Below are 23569 nucleotides of genomic sequence, written 5' to 3'. Positions count from 1 at the left end.
GCTCAGACCATACACCGCACACTGCATCACATTAGTCTTCTAAAGATGATGCACAAGAAAACCTGCAAACCATGTCCAAATTGGGCCCAAAGTGTCAATATATTAAGTGGCCACCAGCACAGCCTTAACTCATTTGGGCATGGAGTTCACCAGAGCTTCACAGGTTGCCACTGGAGTCCTCCTCCATGACGACATCACAGAGCTGGTGGATGTTAGAGACCTTGCACTCCTCCTCCTTCTGTTATATAAAATGTACTTGCTTTATAAATAAAATGGGGTGTACTCACTTTTGTTGCCAGCGGTTTAGACATTAATGGCCCTGTGTTGATTTATTTTGAGGGGACTTATTTTTTTTTAATCAACCCTGTTTGAGGGGGGGGGGGGGGGGGCTTTGGGGCAATGCCGGGGTCTATACCCCTGACATCTCCCCTTTGAGACCAAGAAAGGGATTGAGCACACAGATTTGCCAGTCCCTTTCTCTACAGCCTCAGCTGCTCTGAAGATGAATGGACAGGAGACAGTGGCTACTCTCCATTCATAAACAGAAGCATTGTAAATTTTTACAATGCTCGGTTATCAATGGTCAGAGTCAGTGTCCATTCAGAAAAGATAGGAGATGGTAAATTGCATATATACTGGCTCCTTCCTCCACTCTCCATTCTGAGAGATCAGGGGCGGGGTACATGGGGGAGGGGGGGACCAGAGGAGGACACAGGACATAGTCAGTAACAATCTGTGCGGCGGTTGGGGAGTTACAAGCACGGATCTCCCTGTGCGGCTTTCAATAAAGCAGCTGAAAGCCTCAGGAGGAAGAGGAGGAGAAGGGGCTGTCGGCTGCTTTGACAGCCGCACAGGGAGATCGGTGCTCGTAGCTCCCCAGACCGATCGTCCCTGACTATCCAAGTATCAGGTCAAGCATTGGCGCATCTGCACAAGTACTAGTACTCGTGCAAATGCTCGGTATCGGTGCAACCCTCTTTATAACAATGCTTTAGGGGTGGAACCAGTGTCTCGAATTAGCGATTTTCCATACTTTGAACTGCAGGTACATTAGAAGTAGTGCTCTGGACACCTGAAACAGTCCATCTCTACTCTACACAAACGGCTGGACTTTGGTACAAAATCCTCTAATTGATGACCAGTGTAAAACTACATTTTCTTTTATATGTATGCTGTGGGTTAGAGGGCAGAACACTAACTTGGTGCCTTAGACATTGGTATCGTGACCTGTAGGAGTTATATCCCCGATCCCTGCTTTTTTTTTTTCAGTCCACTCCGTTTTAATCCCCAGATGCTAATCTTCAATATATTAGCTACTCACTTACTGTGCTATAGCCGAAAAACAGCTAGAGCATGGCTTTGTTGTTCCCAGAGGTCCATAGACTTTCCTCTCAGAACCAAGCCCCTCGCACGCATCTGCCGTGCTCTGTATTCGCTTTGTCCTTCGGACACAGCCAATCACAGATCGAGGTAAAGGGCCAATCACGGTGCCCGTTACCATGTGATCAGCTGTATCCAATCACAGATGATCAGAGTGTAAACGGACTTGCTGGTTATGGGCAATACTTTCCTCAAGCGCCGTCAGTTTGAGGAGAGCTGGTAACCGGCAATCCTCACGGGGGACATTTACATAAATATTTAGGGCACTGATCATCAGTGCCTCCTGATCAGGACCGCATATCGGCCCATCAGGGCTCATTGGTGTAGGTGAAAAATTATTATTTGCAAAAAAATAACAGCCGCTAAGAAAAGTTTTTAAAAATTTTTTTACTTTACTTTAATAGCAAAAAGTAAAAACCCCAGTGGTGATTAAATACTTCTAAAATAAAGCTCTATCTGTGTTAAAAAAAAAAGATAAAACTTTCATGTGGGTACAGTGTGTTGTATGCTGAAAATTGGCCTTGGCAGGAAACTGAGGGGACGGGCAGGAGAGCGTCTAGTAAGCAAATAGTAGAAGATTAATTTTAAAGTGACTTTTAAGGAAAGCAGCATACTATCGATTTCCACTCCTGGTAGAATTTGGGCTGTTAGAATTAAAGTTTCCATTGTTATAGTAAAAAACTAAGATCAGAACCCCTTTCTGATCTTAGTTCTTACTATAACAATGGAAACAATGTTGCAGAAAAGAAGTGAGTTTCATAAGGTTTATATGAAGTGCTATTTTTATTACTGATACTGTTTGGCAGTTGGGTCCAAGATCTGGGAGGCAAATGACTGAGAAATTGCCTGGGAAATCCTAAAGTTAAAACTGGTTCTTGTATTCTTGCTAGCACAAAATTGGGGTTATACCCCATACACACTTTCCGATTATCGGACCACAAAAGTCGCTTTCGGACAGATCGTTCGATAATCTGATCGTTAGTACGCAGCTTTTGACAGCCGATCACGACAGTCCGTCCAACCAAATCCGAAGGGACAAACAGGAAAACTTCAGTCGGATGACAACCCATTGTACGACAATCATTTAGCCAGTACAGTATGTGTCCTATAAAAGTCATTCGACAAACACCACGCATGATCAGAAACACAAAAATAAACCAGAAGGACACACGGGTCACACGTATTTGACATCATTTAAAATACGTAGCTACGCACAACGGAAGATTTTTTCAGAATCGTACGACAAAATTCTTACACACAATTTGCACTGTTGTATTCGATCTTAGATCGTTCGCGTTTTGTTGCATACAACTGTCTTGCGATAATCAGAACGTGTGTACGGGGCATTAGGCTGGCCAACGATTATTACATTTTCATTCCTTCAACCATGGGTTGAAAGAAAAAAAAAATTGCTAGAATTTTAAAACACGCTGCGCTATTGTTTTCTGACAGTGGGAGATTTCCCTGCCATCAGAATACAAGGATAGAAATTGTGAACAGTCTATGGCCGGGTTTAGGGACTGACAGATAAGGAGAGTTATACATAAACAAAGACTATGACTAGTAAAATCATCAATGGTCAGAATAATAAAACGGTCATCTGACAAAGTTCCTTTTGTTATTTCTTATACTGTACATCCATTATACACCCTGCCTTTGTGGTCCCTGTGCGTCACTGAGAGGTTTATTCCATGGTGTCACCTACCTACCTACCTACCTACCTTCCTTCCTTCCTTTCCTAGGCCATTAGAAGCAATGGTTGAGTAGGGTGCGGTTTTGATTTTCTGGCAGCTGATTAATTATGACTTGTTGATCGGGGAATGATTTGGAGTTCTGTAGCTTAATTGTTTCTAAGTATTTGTTTTGAGACATTCAGGAAGAGTCAGATGACATGTACTTGTTCTATTAGCGTGACTCATGCCAGTAGGTTTCCTTTGAAGATTGGCCACAAGTGGGACCTATAACTTTGTGGCTGAGAGTGCCTGAAAGCAAAACCGTATCGGCGTTGATTTTTTTTTTTGTGTTCATGCTTCAAGTAAAACAATTATTATTATTTTTTTTATTATTTAAATTTTTTTTAATTTTATTTAAATATTTTTTTTTTTTTTATTGGCTGCTGTGTGCAACACGCATCTAGACATGTCTTCATATTTATCAGTTTTGCCTCGTAGCCAGCATGCAGTTTTTCTTGTACTGCCCAGCTGTCGTTTTTTCTGCTGGTCTGAATTTATTTGTGGTTGTAAGGTAGTGAAGTCTGTTCATCTTTGAAGTACATTGGTAATTTAAAAGGGTTAGTTCTTTACAGAAAATATGTGAGGGTGAACAAATACCATCCCCGATCTCTGCTGTACTTACCTCCCAGAATTGCTGAGCTGTCGGAACCCACACTGCTGCTCTAGTGCTCTAAAGATTCCCTGTCTTTTCCTGCGCAGCGTTTCTGGGACAGACCAGATTGATTAATTGTGATGACGCCAGCCAATCACAATCAATCTGGTCTGTCCCAGAGGGAAAAGCGTGAAGATTTCAAATCCCTGGAGCAGTTGTGGGGGTGTTTTTTACAGAAAACCAACCCCAGAAGTACCAGCAAGGACCGGGGGGGGGGGGGGGGAGAATGACTACCTGTCCCCACTTTAGGGAGGTCCCCGAGAAGTTCGGCTCCCTCCCTCCTTTCCCCACCACCGGGTCATTCAGCAAGCTTTGCGCATGCGCAGTAGGCAACCCGTTATGAAACCGCTGCCAGTTTCTCCTACAGGCAATGGCAGAGGCAGCAGCAGCACTAAGAGCCGATGGAAACATTGGCTGGGGTGCCGATATCGCTGGATTCCAGGACAGGTACAATATTAAAAGTCAGCAGTTACAATCTGTGTAGCTGCTGACATTTAATATTTTCGTGGGGGGCTGGACCTCCTCTTTAAGGTCTGTTGGAAGAGTTTGTAGTGAAAGTTCTAAAACTCCTCCTCGGCTAACTGGCAGTGATGGTTTCAATTACAAGAAGATTAAGATTATATTAAGACAAATTCAATAAAATATATATACCTAAAAAATAATAATCTTAAAACCTCTTCTAGCTCTTTTATCTTTGGGCTTTCTCCTGGGATGTACTATCTTTCACTGTTGTTTACCCAGTTAAAGGTAACAATTTCATAAAGACAAATGTCAACCACTACTATGAGAAAAAAATAACAGCAGAACAAATGCCTTCTATGCACCTCACTTGATCAATCTGCTTTGTGGAGCCGCTTCTGCAGCTTCTAATAGAGCCAGGCATGTGGGACGGTGGTTGCACAAGCGGCGGAGGCGTGGGGGATGGTGGTTCCGCCACGAGCGTTGCAGGGGGACGGTGGTTCCGCCACGAGCGTTGCGGGGGGACGGTGGTTCCGCCACGAGCGTTGCAGGGGGGGTGGTTCCGCCACGAGCGTTGCGGGGGAAGGTGGTTCCGCCACGAGCGTTGCGGGGGGACGGTGGTTCCGCCACGAGCGTTGCGGGGGAAGGTGGTTCCGCCACGAGCGTTGCGGGGGGAGGTGGTTCCGCCACGAGCTTTGCGGGGGACGGTGGTTCCGCCACGAGCGTTGCGGGGGGACGGCGGTTCCGCCACGAGCTTTTCGGGGGGGACGGTGGTTCCGCCACGAGCGTTGCGGGGGACGGTGGTTCCGCCACGAGCGTTGCGGGGGGACGGTGGTTCCGCCACGAGCGTTGCGGGGGGGACGGTGGTTCCGCCACGAGCGTTGCGGGGGGACGGTGGTTCCGCCACGAGCGTTGCGGGGGGACGGTGGTTCCGCCACGAGCGTTGCGGGGGGACGGTGGTTCCGCCACGAGCGTTGCGGGGGGACGGTGGTTCCGCCACGAGCGTTGCGGGGGGACGGTGGTTCCGCCACGAGCGTTGCAGGGGGACGGTGGTTCCGCCACGAGCGTTGCGGGGGGGGTGGTTCCGCCACGAGCGTTGCGGGGGAGGGTGGTTCCGCCACGAGCGTTGCGGGGGGACGGTGGTTCCGCCACGAGCGTTGCGGGGGGACGGTGGTTCCGCCACGAGCGTTGCGGGGGGACGGTGGTTCCGCCACGAGCGTTGCGGGGGGACGGTGGTTCCGCCACGAGCGTTGCGGGGGGACGGTGGTTCCGCCACGAGCGTTGCGGGGGGACGGTGGTTCCGCCACGAGCGTTGCGGGGGGACGGTGGTTCCGCCACGAGCGTTGCGGGGGGACGGTGGTTCCGCCACGAGCGTTGCGGGGGGACGGTGGTTCCGCCACGAGCGTTGCGGGGGGGGTGGTTCCGCCACGAGCGTTGCGGGGGAGGGTGGTTCCGCCACGAGCGTTGCGGGGGGACGGTGGTTCCGCCACCAGCGTTGCGGGGGGACGGTGGTTCCGCCACGAGCGTTGCGGGGGGACGGTGGTTCCGCCACGAGCGTTGCGGGGGGACGGTGGTTCCGCCACGAGCGTTGCGGGGGGACGGTGATTCCGCCACGAGCGTTGCGGGGGGACGGTGGTTCCGCCACGAGCGTTGCGGGGGGACGGTGGTTCCGCCACGAGCGTTGCGGGGGGACGGTGGTTCCGCCACGAGCGTTGCGGGGGGACGGTGGTTCCGCCACGAGCGTTGCGGGGGGACGGTGGTTCCGCCACGAGCGTTGCGGGGGGACGGTGGTTCCGCCACGAGCGTTGCGGGGGGACGGTGGTTCCGCCACGAGCGTTGCGGGGGGACGGTGGTTCCGCCACGAGCGTTGCGGGGGGACGGTGGTTCCGCCACGAGCGTTGCGGGGGGACGGTGGTTCCGCCACGAGCGTTGCGGGGGGGGGCGGTGGTTCCGCCACGAGCGTTGCGGGGGGGACGGTGGTTCCGCCACGAGCGTTGCGGGGGGGGGGGGCGGCGGTTCCGCCACGAGCGTTGCGGGGGGGGGACGGCGGTTCCGCCACGAGCGTTGCGGGGGGGGGGGACGGCGGTTCCGCCACGAGCGTTGCGGGGGGACGGCGGTTCCGCCACGAGCGTTGCGGGGGGACGGCGGTTCCGCCACGAGCGTTGCGGGGGGACGGCGGTTCCGCCACGAGCGGGGCGGGGGGACGGCGGTTCCGCCACGAGCGGGGCGGGGGGCGTTGGTTCCGTCACGAGCGGGGCGGGGGGGACAGTGGTTCCGCCACGAGTGGCTGAGGCGCGGGGCGGTGGTTCCGCCACGAGCGGCCAAGGCGTGGGCCGGTGGTTCCCCGAGTGGCCAAGGTGGGGGGCGGTGGCTCCACTAGAGGCCGTAATTTTGGGCTCCAATGTGCCTAGAAGCGGGCATGTGGGTCTGTAATACCAATGAGAGATTTGGGGTTTTAACGCTACTAAAGTCAGGGGTGTCTGAATCTAAAACCACAACGGGCCAGAGATGCAGGGCTCTGAAATCATTGGACATGGGGGGAATGGGGCACAGTTACCATTACAGGTATGGACATGGGGTACTATTCTTACTAGAGACAAAGATGCGGATGCTGATATGCCATCAAAAAAAGTATGTGGCATCCATTTAACACCACTGTGGGTATTATGCTCTCTTTTCCCTCATTTCACAGTCTTATGATTTATTTATTTTTTTGATCTAACCCCTTTTTTTTTTTTCTCTTTTTTCCCTTGTAGAATGAGTATAGAAAGCGGGGGTTCACAGAGGTCATTACCCCCAACATGTATAACAACAAGCTATGGCAGCAGTCTGGACACTGGGAGCATTATGGAGAGCATATGTTCTCTTTCACCGTAGAAAACGAGACTTACTCTCTGAAGCCGATGAACTGCCCTGGTCACTGGTGAGTCAGTACATGAAACATGCTGAGCTTATGGAGTCCATATCTAGGCTGAGGTTGCAGGTTGTGATGATTCACAGTCCACTCCAGCTGCTTGTATTGATGACACGTGCAGCTGCTGCACTCCGTGTCCTGCTGTTACTGTATATTGCAGTAAACTATAAGTTCATGACCCAAATCTACAGAAAGCACTGACTACAGGATATATTTTCTCTAACTGAAACACAGGATAAAGCTTTAACCACTTGACCCCTGGAAGGTTTTACCCCCTTCATGACCAGACCATTTTTTGCTATTTAGCACTGCACTACTGGCAATTGCGGAGTCATGCAACACTGTTTTTTTTTTTATTTTTTTTTTTTTTATTTTTTTATATATATATATATATATACTCCTTTTTTTTTTTTTTTTTTCTTCGCACAAATATCGCTTTCTTTTGGTGGTATTTGATCACCACTGTTTTTTTTTTTTTGTTTTTTTTCCTTAAATAAAAAAATAAAGATTTTGTCTTCTGTCATACAACATGTCCAAGAAAATCAGATTTCTCCATAAATTTAGGCAAAAAGGTATTCTGCTTCATGTCGCAAGTGCTGGCAGTAATCGGAGGCTGAGGCTGATCCTGCTTACCCTGCGTTTTTGGGGGGACACTATAGTTCCGATCATGATCGAGATGCTAATCTGTACAGACACTATACTAGTAATGGTGGTGATCAGCAAATTAGAGCGTGGCTGTGATAGTGTGGTGGGCAGTCTGGGGCTAATTGTCACTGGCTGGGGGAGACGCTGACATCGCTAGTGACACTATTGCAGTGATTGGTGATAATACTGTATACTGTCACTGTACTAACGCCACTGGCTGGGTCACAGAAGTGATCAGGAGGGCAATCAAGGCGTTAAAGAGGAAGTAAACCCTGATGGGTTTACTTCCTCTTTCATTCCCTGCAAAGGTAAAGCATAATGGACTACTGTGCATCGCATAGTAGTCCATTATGTGTCACTTATCTGACACAGGAGCCAGCGAAGTCACCGCTGTCCCCTGTAGTCCGGCGCATCCATCTTGTTGGTGGGTCTCCTGCTCCGCCGCTGTCATTCCGCGAAGCCGCAATGACGTCACTCCCGCAAATGTGCACGGGAGCCGCCACTTGCGGCATATCGCCGTTGACCGCGTCGCCTGTCTTTCGGCAAATATCTCCTAAACCATGTAGGTTTAGGAGATATTTCTTGGACCTACAGATAAGCCTTAATCTAGGCTTACCTGTAGGTCAAAGTTGGTTGTAAGGCTTTACAACCACTTTAACTGTGTGCCTTGCAAGTGTTTATGTGATGCTTATAATAACCGATTCGGCTGGAGTCCTCCCCTTGCTTTCAATTCTGAATGGTAGCGACAAATCCAGCCAGAATCAGTTTTTTACATCTCTCCCTTGCTGCTACTTTGCAGGAACAGTTAATTGATTATTTGCTTTCTGTTCCTTTCCAGCTTGATGTTTGATCACCGACCCCGTTCGTGGAGGGAACTTCCGCTAAGGTTGGCTGATTTTGGGGTGCTGCACAGGAACGAACTCTCAGGGGCGCTATCAGGGCTCACCCGTGTCCGTCGCTTCCAGCAAGATGACGCCCACATATTTTGCTCCATGGATCAGGTGAACTTGTTTTATAATCTTTTCACGGTTTTTTTCTTCTGTTTTTTTTTGCTTTACCAAAAGCAGAAGAAAGATGCATGACCATTAAATCCTATGGAACTCTTCACACCTGTCACACACCCGTCTGTTGTGTTTTTAAAAGTCCTGCATGCTGCATTTTCAGTGCAGTAAAAAGAAAAAAAAAACACACCAAATCTCACCTCTCCATTATTATTATTATTATTATTCATGATTTATATAGCGCCAACAGTTTACGCAGCGCTTTACAATGTATAGGGGGCACAACACAATTACAGTACAATACAAAAGGTACAGGAGGGCCCTGCTCATAGAGCTTACATTCTAAATTCTCCATTGAAATGAATAGTAGACGCAACAAAATTATATCCGCAGTTGCATTTTTGGTGCGTTTTTTTTGAGTTGCCCGTCCTTACACGTGCATTAACAAATAACGGCTAATCAAATTTAACACAGCTGAACAAAATAAGCTACGGTGGAATTCTAGTTTGCACTTGCTTCTATGAACCGCGCGGAAATGTGCTCGTTGAGTTCAGACTCCATCTGCAAGTGCACTGAAATGGCTTACTCATCCATGAGATGTCTGAGCTCTTTGAGGGTTTAACCGCTTCTCCTTGGGTGGACGTCATATGATGTCCTGGACTTTAAGTGGTTAAATCTGAATGATGCATCATGTAAAAACAATCATAGCGGCCTTTGAGCCAATTGTTTTTACAGGCGGCGGGAGGGTTTGTAAACCAAACCCCCCCCCCGGCCGCCGCCCTCTGGTGCTGCTCCCAAGTCGCCTATGTGATCAGGGAGCCAGAAAGTGAATTGGCCGACGGCAGCCATTTACCATAGGGCTGACTGAGGACGTATAGACCCCTCTATGTAAAGAGGACCTGTCATGCCATAATCCTCTTTCAAAGAATGTTAACTTTCCTTGTAATAGGAATAACCATGTTTAAAAAATACAATTTAAAGGGAAAGTGTAAAAAAGAAAAACAAAGTTTCCACATACTAACATGCAGAAGTGAACACATATGTAAATGGCATTCAAACCACACATGTGAGGTCTTACCGCAAATGTTAGAGCGAGCGCAATAATTCTAGCGCAAGTAACATAGTTTGGTGCCATTCCACGAGTGTGTGCAACGTGTTCGGTATTTACTCGGTGTAACATCTTTCACATTATACATAAAAACTAACTTTAGTGTTTTGTTATTTCATAAAAGTGTATTTTTTGTTTTTCCCCAAAAAAATACCGCAAATACCATGTGACATAAAATAATTGCAACTGCCGCCATTTTATTCCCTGGGGTCTCTGCTAAAAATATATATATATATAATAGTTGGGGGTTCTGAGTAATTTTCTAGTAAACAAATGATTTTTTTTTTTTTTTTTTTACATGTAGGAGAGCAATGCCAGAATTGGCTTGGGCTGGAAGTGCTTAAAACCGGTTTAACGTGGTTTGGGCTGCAGGCTATATAATAAACACTTTTCTAATCAATTTTGCAGCTGGAATCTGAAATCGATGGCTGTCTGGACTTCCTTCGTGCAGTGTACACAGTATTCGGGTTTACATTTAAACTGTTCCTCTCCACACGTCCTGAGCAGTACATGGGGGAGCTGGAGGTCTGGCAGAGGGCTGAAATGGTAAGTCTTCTGCTCTATGTAATGAAACCTTACATTCACTACCAGTGGCGGCTCGTGCTCCATTTTTTATGTTTTTTTGGGTGGCGCGGAAAACTATATATATAGAGATATAGATATTCACTATTGTCACACAACTGGGTAGGCTCACTGCGCCCAAAGCCTACTCTTTTGTTGAAGTCAATTAAAGCTTATAAAAAAAAAAACAACCTGTTAGAATCCATGCATCTGGCACCCTACATGTAGATTAAGAGTCCAGGCGCATGAATTGGGGGGGGTGGTGTCCCTAATGGAGCGGCCGCCACTGTTCACTACATTTAACAGGTATTGTTTTGGTGCAGTTTTAAAAGACAAAGCTTTATTATGATCTGCTCCTGTGGCAGCACCTCTGTCATAAATTCAAGATGAAAACTAATGGAAGCATGTTAGCTGATCTGTATGTGTCATAGGCCATGCCACAATATAATACTTTGCTCCACAGTTTGGCATACTGTGTGCTAACCTGGGGATTGCTATGTTTTTAAACAAGTTTTAAGCCAGCCATGGATGGATCGAATCTTGGAACGGTTCATCAGGGACCAGCTGAGATGCAATCCATTTATAGGGCATACTGAAGTCGATCCATGGCTCGACTTCAGTACAACCAGCCTGTTGAATTTTTTTGCCTGCGATTACTGATGGTGGGCATACCTGCCAGCAGTAATTGTGTTCTGCCGGCAGTAAAACGCACCCACCCCCACCAGCAGAACACAATAGCACTGCAGGAGTGATTTCCCCCATCAACACTAAATGTGTTGAAGGGGTATTCAACCCATTTTCTATCCTGCAACCTGTGGTTGCAGGATAGAAAATCACATCAGCTATGACTTAACTTTCTTTCTTTTCTTATGACCCCTGTAACTGGAGCAGAAACAATCTAACATTTTTAAGTCCTAACCAGAGAAGAATGGAGAATTTTCCCAAAAGAAGCACAGCCCTCAATAGAACTCATCAGAGTTGCAAAGTTGAATAAAAAAAAAAACACCAGTCCATCTAGTTAATAGAGAAAATGAAGAGAGGATTGAACCCTTTTTCTCTACCCTTTTCAAAATCGGGGGAAAAAAGGTTTTGCATGGTGTTGTTGTGTATAAACTAGAGCAGCTTCTGATTTCTTGATTAATCTTAATTACTTTTGCGCTAATCTGAAAGTCTGGACTCATTTTAGGAGCTGGAGAAAAGTCTAAACAGTTTTGGTCTTCCTTGGGAGCTGAATCCAGGAGATGGAGCATTTTATGGTCCAAAGGTAAGAATTTTCCTTCCACAGAGAGGACCGGGCAGAGAAAAGGGGTGGTTACGTTGAAAAACGGGGACAAATGTTAACGTGTAAGTGCACCCTAAGGCCGCGTACACACGCGCGGACTGTTTGCCCAACCTTGTTCGTCAAACAGTTTCGGCAAACAGTCCGCTCAAAATTTGCATGAGCGGACTTGCCCACACACGAGCGGACTGTTTCAGCGAACTGTTTGCCAAACAGTCCGCTCAACTTTTGAAATGAACGGACTCGCCCACGTAAGGCGGAGGCAAATCCGCCCATTTCGAGCGCGTGTACAGGTAGGCGGGGCCCGCGAAGGAGACGTCGCGGGCTCCGCCGCCTGGAATGGGCTTAAAGGGGAACCCCAACGCCGAAAAAAATCGGCGTGGGGGTTCCCCCAAAGTCCACACCAGACCCTTGTCCGAGCACGCTACCCGGCCGGCCAGGAAAGGGGGGCGAGCGAGCGCGCCCCCCCTCCTGAGCCGTACCAGGCCGCGTGCCCTCAACATGGGGGGTGCCTTGGGGAAGGGGGGGCCGCGCGGCCCCCCCACCCCAAAGCACCTTGTCCCCATGTTGATGAGGACAAGGGCCTCTTCCCGACAACCCTGGCCGTTGGTTGTCGGGGTCTGCGGGCGGGGGGCTTATCGGAATCCGGGAGCCCCCTTTAAGAAGGGGGCCCCCGGATACCGGCCCCCCACCCTATGTGAATGAGTATGGGGTACAATGTACCCCTACCCATTCACCTGTGAAATAAAGTACAAAAAAAAACACAACACAGGGAAAAAATATTTTATTGCACAGCTCCGGGGGTCTTCCGTCTTCGGGGGTCTTCTCGCCGGACTCCTCCGCTATCTGTGTGTAGCTCTTTTACTAGCAGAGGAGTCCGGCTTTCTTCCTCCCCGCCGCCGGCCTCTTCTCCCGACTTCGGGGGTCTTGTCCCCCTCTTCGGTTCTTCTGCCGGGCCACCGCGCCTTCTTGTAGCTCTTTTGCAGGCGGTGGCCCGGTCTTCTGTCACCGCTGCCTTCCGTTCTTCTGTCGCCGCCTTCAGTTCTTCTGCCGGGCCACCGCGCCTTCTTGTAGCTCTTTTACAGGCGGTGGCCCGGTCTTCTGTCGCCGCTGTCGCTGTCGCCGTCGCCGCCTTCCGTTCTTGTTGTTCTTCTTGTTCTTCTTGTTCTTCTCCAGGAGATGTTGACACGTCGCTCTCTCCGGCCGGAATGCCAGAGCCGCGCTGTGCGGTCACTTATATAGTGACAATGGGGCGGTGTCACATGGTATATGTCACATGGGTTGGTCACATGGGTTGATGTCACATGGGGACTATGACATCGTAAGGGGGCGGGGTCACCATGTGACCAACCCATGTGACATATACCATGTGACACCGCCCCATTGTCACTATATAAGTGGCAGCGGAGCGTGTCCCTGGCATTCCGGCCGGAGAGCTCGTCGCCATCTCCAGGAGAAGAAGAAGAAGAACAAGAACGGAAGGCGGCGGCGGCGGCGACAGCGGCGACAGAAGACCGGGCCACCGCCTGTAAAAGAGCTACAAGAAGGCGCGGTGGCCCGGCAGAAGAACCGAAGAGGGGGACAAGACCCCCGAAGTCGGGAGAAGAGGCCGGCGGCGGGGAGGAAGAAAGCCGGACTCCTCCGCTAGTAAAAGAGCTACACACAGATAGCGGAGGAGTCCGGCGAGAAGACCCCCGAAGACGGAAGACCCCCGGAGCTGTGCAATAAAATATTTTTTCCCTGTGTTGTGTTTTTTTTTGTACTTTATTTCACAGGTGAATGGGTAGGGGTACATTGTACCCCATACTCATTCACATAGGGTGGGGGGCCGGTATCCGGGGGCCCCCTTCTTAAAGGGGGCTCCCGGATTCCGATAAGCCCCCCGCCCGCAGACCCCGACAACCAACGGCCAGGGTTGTCGGGAAGAGGCCCTTGTCCTCATCAACATGGGGACAAGGTGCTTTGGGGTGGGGGGGCCGCGCGGCCCCCCCTTCCCCAAGGCACCCCCCATGTTGAGGGCACGCGGCCTGGTACGGCTCAGGAGGGGGGGCGCGCTCGCTCGCCCCCCTTTCCTGGCCGGCCGGGTAGCGTGCTCGGACAAGGGTCTGGTGTGGACTTTGGGGGAACCCCCACGCCGATTTTTTTCGGCGTTGGGGTTCCCCTTTAAGCCCATTCCAGGCGGCGGAGCCCGCGACGTCTCCTTCGCGGGCCCCGCCTACCTGTACACGCGCTCGAAATGGGCGGACTTTCCGAGCGGGAACAGTCCGCTCATTTCGAAAGTACAGCGGACAGGCCCACACACGGGCGGACTGTTCGCTCAAACACAGTTTCAGCGGACAGTTTTTCGGAATTTCCGAAAGACTTTGTCCGTCCAACTGTCCGCTGAAACTGTCCGCTGAAAGCCCACACACGAGCGGACTGTCCGCCCAAACACTGTTCAGCGGACAAGGTTGGGCGAACAGTCCGCCCGTGTGTACGCGGCCTAACACTTAAATCCCTGCATCTACAGACATTCACTATCTAACACTAACCAATCTAACCACGTAAAGGAGAATTCAGTATACATACCTTTTTTTTTTAAACCGCTCCAGTCCGGCCTCCAGCGGTGCAAGCTCTGCAAAGGATACAGCCAACAACGGCTGTGTAATTAATAGGAAGTTACGTCACCCATAGCGTTACCATGGGGCTTCCGTTGTCGGCTGTGTCCTCTGCGCCTGCCACCACTGACCGCTCAGCGTGGGACTGGACAGGAGCGGCTTCAGAAAAGGTATGTATGCTGATTTCTTATTTGCAGGGCTGGATAGGTTAGTGTTTGTGGATGTCTGTATATGTAGCGATTTTTAGTGTTAGGCTGGGCTTCTACTTTATCCAATTCTATTTTTATTTTCAATTATTATAAAGCATTACACATAATTAAACAATTTTCAAACATATATATTACATACATAATAATCACATTTATTATTTTATTTCCTCGTCCCTCCCTCCCAAAAAAAAAAAAAAACAGAGAGGAGGAAAGGGGGAAAATGTACATCTAACCTCTCCCCCTCCCCCACTTCTCTCTCCTCTCTCCTCCACAGATGCCTCCCTCCCCTTTTTTCCCTCCTAGTTCCTTAATTTTTTACCAATTTCCTATGTTGTCTCCAGGGAGTCCAGACCAGGAGGCACCTTTCATATGTATCTGATTCTTGTGCTAAGAGTATCTCCATTCTCTCTATATTATCCATTTCTAAAGCCCATTCATTTATCGTAGGAGACTGGGTTGATCGCCAGTGCCGTGGTATTACAGTTCTTGCCGCCGTCAACCAGTATCCTAAAAGATTCTTTTTAACATTTTTATAAGTTCTTGGTAACATAGAGAGAAGGGTGATTTGTGGTGTATTTGGGATTACCTCCCCAGTGACTGTTGTATATAATTGCATAAGCTTTTCCCAAAATCTAAAAATTAGGGGGCATTCCCACCAGATGTGGAGCAATGTGCCCTTATTTCTATGGCACCGCCAGCATATATCTGATTTTTCTGGGTATATGCGGTGGAGTGTCACTGGACTCCAGTACCATCTTGAGAGCAATTTGTAATTCGTCTCTTGTGCTTTGATCGACGGTGATAAACAGTGAGAGAAATTAAATGCCTTCTCCCATTCCCCAACCTCAATTTGAGCGTTGATCTCATTAGCCCATTTATTTATATATTCTGGGGGCTCCGGATGATTTTTAATAATAAACATCTTATACAGTACTGATATAACATGATTTGGTTTTTGATCTTGTGTCAGAATAGTTTCAAGTTGTGTTAAATCTCTACCCAGAGACTTACTTGAATGAATTGTACACCAAAATGACCGCAACTGCCAAAACTCCAACATTTGCATAAGTGATGGGCGCTGTGTAGGGAATATATTTAATAAGGACGGAATTGTCCCCTGGCATAAAATATTACTCAGTCTATAATGGGATTCCCTATTCCATATAAGAAAACTTGTCCTATTTAGTGCCGGTGGAAATAAAGGGTTGCCAAATAAAGGTGTCATAGGTCCTTCATAGGAAGAAAGTTCCAATTTTATAGCTGTTTTGCCCCATATATTCAATACATGAGATGTGAGAGAAGGCATAGATTCTAACAACTCTCGATTTAAATTACTACCAGACAGATCTAACCATGGCAACACCTTTAAGTCCAATTGATTCAACCCTTGCTCTATTTTTACCCATTGTTTGGTTTCCGAACAATAGAACCAGTCCACCAGTCTAGTCAAAACAGCCGAGACGTAATAATAATATAGATCAGGTGCACCTGCACCTCCTTTCGTTTTTGGTAATGATAATAATTTCTTTTGTAGTCTTGGTTTTTTATGTCCCCAAATAAATTTTGTAAAAGCCTTTTGTAAAGTGGAAAAAAATGATCTAGGGACACCAATTGGCATAGTTTGAAAAAAATACAAAAACCGCAGTATTATATCCATTTTTAATATATTAATCCTCCCAAACCATGAGTATTGCTTAACATCATATTTTTTTAGATCTTGTAGGGTACGTTGCAGAAGAGGAACATAGTTCATTGAGTATAAATGATTTGAATCCGGGTGATTTTAACACCTAAGTATTTTACAGCTGCAGAGCAAATCTTAAACTTAAAATTAGCTCTCAACATTGCAACCTGTTTGGGTACGAGCCTCACATTAAGGATTTCTGATTTTGATACATTTACTTTAAAATTACCTAGTTTCCCAAACCGCTGGAATTCAGATAACACAGAGGGAATTGCAATGTGTGGATTAGTGATATAAAGTAATAGATCATCAGCAAACAAAGCCATTTTTATTTCCCTCTGTTTTATCTGTATACCAGAAATAGAAGAATTCCGTCTAATAGCCGTCGCTAAATATTCCATTACTATAACATAGAGTAAAGGGGATAACGGGCATCCCTGACGGGTACCATTTTGTATATTAAAACTTGTTGTCAATGAACCATTAATTTTTATTCTAGCTACCGGTTTAGTATATAGTGCCATGATCTTATGGAATATGTTTGACCCCAGTCCTATTTGCATTAAAGAATGTTTAAGGAAAGGCCATCCCACCCGATCAAATGCCTTTTCTGCATCGACGGAAAGAAGGCATACTGGAATTTTAGCCCTTTGTGCATAATTCATCAACAAAAAAGTTTTAATCGTGTTATCGCGTGCTTCTCTACTTTGAATGAATCCTACCTGATCTGTATGTATTAAGCTTGGAAGAAGTGGTTGAAGACGAAGTGCAATCAGTTTAGCATATATCTTTAAATCTATCCCAATCAACGATATAGGTCGATAACTAGAGCAAAGTGTTAAATCCTTTTCAGGTTTGGGAATTAAAGTGATATGAGATTCCAAAGTCTGTGATGGAAATTGGTTCGTAGAAGAGATAGAATTAAACACTTGAAGCATAAACGGGGCTATATGTTCTTTGAACGTCTTATAAAATTTTGATGTAAACCCGTCGGGACCTGGACTCTTATTTGTTGGAGTATTGGCAATTACTTCTAGTAGTTCTTCAAGCGAAAATGGAGAATCCAAAGATTCCCCAGTAACACTATCTATTGTCGGAATAGCATTTTCCCCTACATATTCCCCAATAATATTGTCTCCAACTCCCTCATCCTCCAATAATGATGATGGAGTCAAATTATAGAGGGCTGAGAAATATTCCCTAAAAGTTTGTTGGAGCTCACGTGGATCAGATGTCAATTCTCCTGATGATTTTTTTATACTTGGTATAAAAGTCTGTGATTGACGTGGGTGTAACATATCAGCCAACATTTTCCCACACTTATTCTCAAATCTATATCTCCCCACTGCTCGTCTTTGTCGATATGAGCTCTGAGATGATTTGAATAACTGTAATAAAGATATCCTTGTAGAGAAAATATTGGCTGATATATCTGGAGAACAGTGGGCTTTATGTCGAGTTTCCAAAGAATGAAGTTTTATTAACGTATTTTCGATAATTTTTGATTTTCCTTTTTTAAGACGAGAACCATGTTGAATAAACACCCCTCGTATTGCTGCCTTTAAGGCCTCCCATTTCAAGGGTAAAGCAGTTTCATCCTGTTCATGGTCGGAGATAAAATTATCAATCGCCTCCGCAATTGCTTTATGACAGATTTGATCTTGCATAAGTGTGTCATTCAAACGCCACGACCAATTGGTACCCTGAGTCTGGGGGGGTGCTATTGTTAAGAATACTGGTGAATGGTCGGACCAAATGAATGATCCGATTTCTATAGAAGGGTTCCATTCCAGTAACTTGGGACCAGTTAAGAAAAAGTCTATTCTGCTATATGTTTTATGTGCTAAAGAAAAGTATGTATAGTTACGATCTTTAGGGTTTAGGGTCCGCCAGAGATCCATCAACCTATGTTCAAAAAGTTTATTTTTGAGTGCCCTCAAACGAGAATATGAAATATTTGATCGTTGAGCTGACGTATCTAGTGAAGGGTCCAAAACTAGGTTAAAATCTCCTCCCACGATAACCGTACCTTCTGCAAAATCCGCTAGAAGGCCAAGATAACTCACGATTGTCTTAGTTTGATCATAATTTGGAATATAAAAGTCTGCAATTGTGAAAATTTTATCCCACAGTCGGATTTTAAGAAACAGATATCTTCCATTTAAATCGGCTTTATATTCCAAATTCTGAACTGGTAAGCGCTTGTGAAAAGCAATAGAAACCCCTCTTGATTTTGAGCTCGACATAATACTACGGAACCATTGCGAATAGTGTTTACGAGAACACACAGGAATATTATCACTTCGAAAGTGAGTCTCTTGAAAGAGTATAATATCTACCTTAGCTTTATGTAGACTATATAAAATCTGACCTCTTTTTAATTTATTATTAAGACCTTTAATATTGTAGGTACATAATTTCAGTGACACTGGCGAGGAAAAAATCGCTGCCATTTTAATTTATAAGTGAACTAAAGAAAACGGAAGAGAGAGGGAAAAAGAAACAGGAGAGGAAAAAAAAAAAAAAAAACCCCACACCCCCGGCACAACAATTACAGAGTTGTGCTCTCTAAAATTGGAGAAGTTCCTTCTCCCCGATCCCCAAGTTAACCAGGGAAACGTTAACTAATTACCCAAGAAAAAAGGGAGAAAAAAAAAGGGGGGAAACCCCCACCCAATATGGAATCTATCCCCAAAAAAACACCAAACCCTACCGGAGGGACGGTGATTCCTATAAGGGGAAAGAGTTGAGGAGCACTTAGGGAGGCTCTATGCAGTGACAATAAACAAACATAATAATAATAATCCGAGAAAAGGTCATTCTTAATTCATTATTAAATTAAATAACTACTACTCCAATTACACTTGAAATCGCCAACTGTTTTACTCTGCCTGATTAAATTTTAGATTTTCTGATTGATTGTTTCTATTGTCCTCCCGAGGTTCTGATCTTCTAAACTGTGTATAAGTCTTGGGCCAAGTTATTAATGGAAGATCGTGCAAACCTAGGGCAGATTGTATACCGGGAATATCAGAGGGATCACGTAAATTTAGCCACCTGCCATCTTTCTTAATCTGCAGCTGAAAAGGGAAATTCCACCTATATACAATGTTACGATCTTGCAGCATTTTTAATAAAGGCCTTAACGCCTTCCTCTTCTCCAGAGTAAATTGACATAGATCTTGTAACAATTGTATATTTGCTCCATTAACATTAATTCGTCCCCTCTCTTTTGCCCTTCTCATAATCTCCTCCTTATCCTTATAGAAATGTACTCGACATATTATGTCTCTTGGTTTATCTGGATCTAATTTACGTGGTCCCACTGTCCGATGTACTCTATCAAGTTCCAAATTTGATTCCTCAGGTTTCCCCAACAGTGAGGTAAAAATTTGGTTAACTGTTATAACAAGCTCTTCATTTCTAACTGATTCTGGCAGTCCCCTAATCCTAATATTATTTCTTCTGTTACGGTTGTCTTGGTCCTCCCATAATTGAAATAGTGTATGAATATGAGACTCTTGGGCGTCTATACGCTGTTCCTGAGATTGTACACGATCCCCTAATATGTCTACAGAACGTTCGACTTCTGATATTTTCTTCCCAGTTGCCTGTAGTTCTTTATGTACAGATTGGATCTCCTTGTGGAAACCATGTTCTAGACGCTGAATAAAAGCTTCCATTTCGTGGCGAGTAGGCAATGCTCTTAAATAAGTCCGTACATCCCCCACTTCTGGTCCCAACTCTTCACCCGTTTTGTCACCTTTTGGGTTCCCATCTATATTCTCGCTATCCGTTATATTCACTGGATTATATCCCCCTAACAACGGGGGAGATGGGGTTGAGTATTGAGGGCCATCCTCGAGTCCTCCCACATTCATATGCATATCTATTGCGCCTATATCTGATGTATTAGACACTTCGTTTATAACTACGGACTCTACAAACTCAATCGGTTCTTGTAACTCCAAAGCCGATTCCCACGTGTTTTTTATGGCATCTGCACTATCCATTTTTGCTATCTGTGCGTCTTTTACTGCCCCAATGCCTAAAGAGCCCAACGGCCTTACAGATGGCACTGATGGTTTTATCATTGATACTACTGGTGTTAATATAGTTTTTTCTGCTTGTAATGATTGTATATGTGTATCCTGCATAACAACAGAAGCTGACATTCCCCTGTTGCTATCTATTGTTGTCTTCGATGTACGTGATCGTGTCCGACCGCCTACCGGAAAAAACTCTGCTATCCCTTGTTGAGCGTTAGAGGAGACTATTAATGGACGATTAGATGTATTACCTAATGTCCCTTTGTTGCACAACACCGGACTCGCCGGTTTACATACTGTACTATACTCTCCTCTCCTCTTCCTCCGTCCCATGGGTATTCCCAGTGGTCACTGCTTTAAAGTCCTATTAAAAGATAGCTTATCCACGCAATCTACCTTCTAGTACAACCAGTTTTATCCAGTGTAATCCTCCCAGTGTTCATAACTTATGATCACTTCTATTGTCAAAACAGGAATATCAATAGTTTCGACATTACCCGCTAAATCTATGATATTCTTATTATCTGAAATGTCAACAATATCAACAGTTGTAGCGATATCAGCAGTTTGTCACCAACAAAAAATTAGTAGTATCTAAATTTCAGTGATAACAACACCTGTCAATATCAACAATATCGATAATTTAGCAGCATAAATTGTTTTTCATCCATAGCACAAGTTAGCATCATCAACGATTTAACGATAGCCACTAGTGCTATCAATAATTTAGCGGTATCAGCAATTGAGCAAAGACAGCAGTTGAACTATATCGACAGTTTGAACAATGTCAGCAGTTGAGTGTTATCAACAGTAAAACGATGTCTGCCATTAAACAATTTCAACAGTTGAGCAACGTCAGCAGTTTAGCACCGTCGGCAGTTTAGCACCGTCGGCAGTTTAGCACCGTCGGCAGTTTAGCACCGTCGGCAGTTTAGCACCGTCGGCAGTTGAGCACCGTCGGCAGTTGAGCACCGTCGGCAGTTGAGCACCGTCGGCAGTTGAGCACCGTCGGCAGTTGAGCACCGTCGGCAGTTGAGCACCGTCGGCAGTTGAGCACCGTCGGCAGTTGAGCACCGTCGGCAGTTTAGCACCGTCGGCAGTTTAGCACCGTCGGCAGTTGAGCACCGTCGGCAGTTGAGCACCGTCGGCAGTTGAGCACCGTCGGCAGTTGAGCACCGTCGGCAGTTGAGCACCGTCGGCAGTTGAGCACCGTCGGCAGTTGAGCACCGTCGGCAGTTGAGCACCGTCGGCAGTTGAGCACCGTCGGCAGTTGAGCACCGTCGGCAGTTGAGCACCGTCGGCAGTTGAGCACCGTCGGCAGTTGAGCACCGTCGGCAGTTGAGCACCGTCGGCAGTTGAGCACCGTCAGAAATTAGACACTGTCGGCAGTTGAGCACCGTCGGCAGTTGAGCACCGTCGGCAGTTGAGCACCGTCGGCAGTTGAGCACCGTCGGCAGTTGAGCACCGTCAGAAATTAGACACTGTCGGCAGTTGAGCACCGTCGGCAGTTGAGCACCGTCGGCAGTTGAGCACCGCCGGCAGTTGAGCACCGTCGGCAGTTGAGCACCGTCGGCAGTTGAGCACCGTCGGCAGTTGAGCACCGTCGGCAGTTGAGCACCGTCGGCAGTTGAGCACCGTCGGCAGTTGAGCACCGTCGGCAGTTGAGCACCGTCGGCAGTTGAGCACCGTCGGCAGTTGAGCACCGTCGGCAGTTGAGCACCGTCAGAAATTAGACACTGTCGGCAGTTGAGCACCGTCGGCAGTTGAGCACCGTCGGCAGTTGAGCACCGTCGGCAGTTGAGCACCGTCGGCAGTTGAGCACCGTCGGCAGTTGAGCACCGCCGGCAGTTGAGCACCGCCGGCAGTTGAGCACCGTCGGCAGTTGAGCACCGTCGGCAGTTGAGCACCGTCGGCAGTTGAGCACCGTCGGCAGTTGAGCACCGTCGGCAGTTGAGCACCGTCGGCAGTTGAGCACCGTCGGCAGTTGAGCACCGTCAGAAATTAGACACTGTCGGCAGTTGAGCACCGTCGGCAGTTGAGCACCGTCGGCAGTTGAGCACCGTCGGCAGTTGAGCACCGTCGGCAGTTGAGCACCGTCGGCAGTTGAGCACCGTCGGCAGTTGAGCACCGTCGGCAGTTGAGCACCGTCGGCAGTTGAGCACCGTCGGCAGTTGAGCACCGTCGGCAGTTGAGCACCGTCGGCAGTTGAGCACCGTCGGCAGTTGAGCACCGTCGGCAGTTGAGCACCGTCGGCAGTTGAGCACCGCCGGCAGTTGAGCACCGCCGGCAGTTGAGCACCGTCAGAAATTAGACACTGTCGGCAGTTGAGCACCGTCGGCAGTTGAGCACCGTCGGCAGTTGAGCACCGTCGGCAGTTGAGCACCGCCGGCAGTTGAGCACCGCCGGCAGTTGAGCACCGCCGGCAGTTGAGCACCGCCGGCAGTTGAGCACCGTCAGAAATTAGACACTGTCGGCAGTTGAGCACCGTCGGCAGTTGAGCACCGCCGGCAGTTGAGCACCGCCGGCAGTTGAGCACCGCCGGCAGTTGAGCACCGTCGGCAGTTGAGCACCGTCGGCAGTTGAGCACCGTCGGCAGTTGAGCACCGTCGGCAGTTGAGCACCGTCGGCAGTTGAGCACCGTCGGCAGTTGAGCACCGTCGGCAGTTGAGCACCGTCGGCAGTTGAGCACCGCCGGCAGTTGAGCACCGCCGGCAGTTGAGCACCGTCGGCAGTTGAGCACCGTCGGCAGTTGAGCACCGTCGGCAGTTGAGCACCGTCGGCAGTTGAGCACCGTCAGAAATTAGACACTGTCGGCAGTTGAGCACCGTCGGCAGTTGAGCACCGTCGGCAGTTGAGCACCGTCGGCAGTTGAGCACCGCCGGCATGTTGAGCACCGCCGGCAGTTGAGCACCGCCGGCAGTTGAGCACCGTCAGAAATTAGACACTGTCAGCAGTTGAGCACCGTCGGCAGTTGAGCACCGTCGGCAGTTGAGCACCGTCGGCAGTTGAGCACCGTCGGCAGTTGAGCACCGTCGGCAGTTGAGCACCGTCGGCAGTTGAGCACCGTCGGCAGTTGAGCACCGTCGGCAGTTGAGCACCGTCAGAAATTAGACACTGTCAGCAGTTGAGCACCGTCGGCAGTTGAGCACCGTCGGCAGTTGAGCACCGTCGGCAGTTGAGCACCGTCGGCAGTTGAGCACCGTCGGCAGTTGAGCACCGTCGGCAGTTGAGCACCGTCGGCAGTTGAGCACCGTCAGAAATTAGACACTGTCGGCAGTTGAGCACCGTCGGCAGTTGA

General features: G+C 47.9%; 1 protein-coding gene across 2 annotated transcripts in view; it reads left to right on the top strand.

Annotated features, from left to right (window-relative positions):
* The window catches only part of TARS2 (threonyl-tRNA synthetase 2, mitochondrial), a 90410-nt gene that overhangs the window by 37376 nt on the left and 29465 nt on the right, over nucleotides 1-23569 (top strand). The window contains exons 11-15 of one of the 2 annotated variants that reach the window (XM_077464221.1): nucleotides 6981-7147; nucleotides 8622-8784; nucleotides 10301-10438; nucleotides 11640-11717; nucleotides 19490-19606. In XM_077464221.1, coding sequence (XP_077320347.1) covers nucleotides 6981-7147; nucleotides 8622-8784; nucleotides 10301-10438; nucleotides 11640-11717; nucleotides 19490-19606 — 663 coding nt within the window. The remainder of the gene's footprint in view (nucleotides 1-6980; nucleotides 7148-8621; nucleotides 8785-10300; nucleotides 10439-11639; nucleotides 11718-19489; nucleotides 19607-23569) is intronic. The other variant, XM_077464222.1, reaches the window with a different exon arrangement.

This window comes from Lithobates pipiens, unplaced genomic scaffold (assembly GCF_037356315.1).
Source record: "Lithobates pipiens isolate NorthernLeopardFrog02 unplaced genomic scaffold, aLitPip1_a1.2 Scaffold_30, whole genome shotgun sequence".
In the NCBI taxonomy this organism is placed as follows: Eukaryota; Metazoa; Chordata; class Amphibia; order Anura; family Ranidae; genus Lithobates; species Lithobates pipiens.
This window is presented reverse-complemented; position numbering and strand designations above follow the sequence as displayed.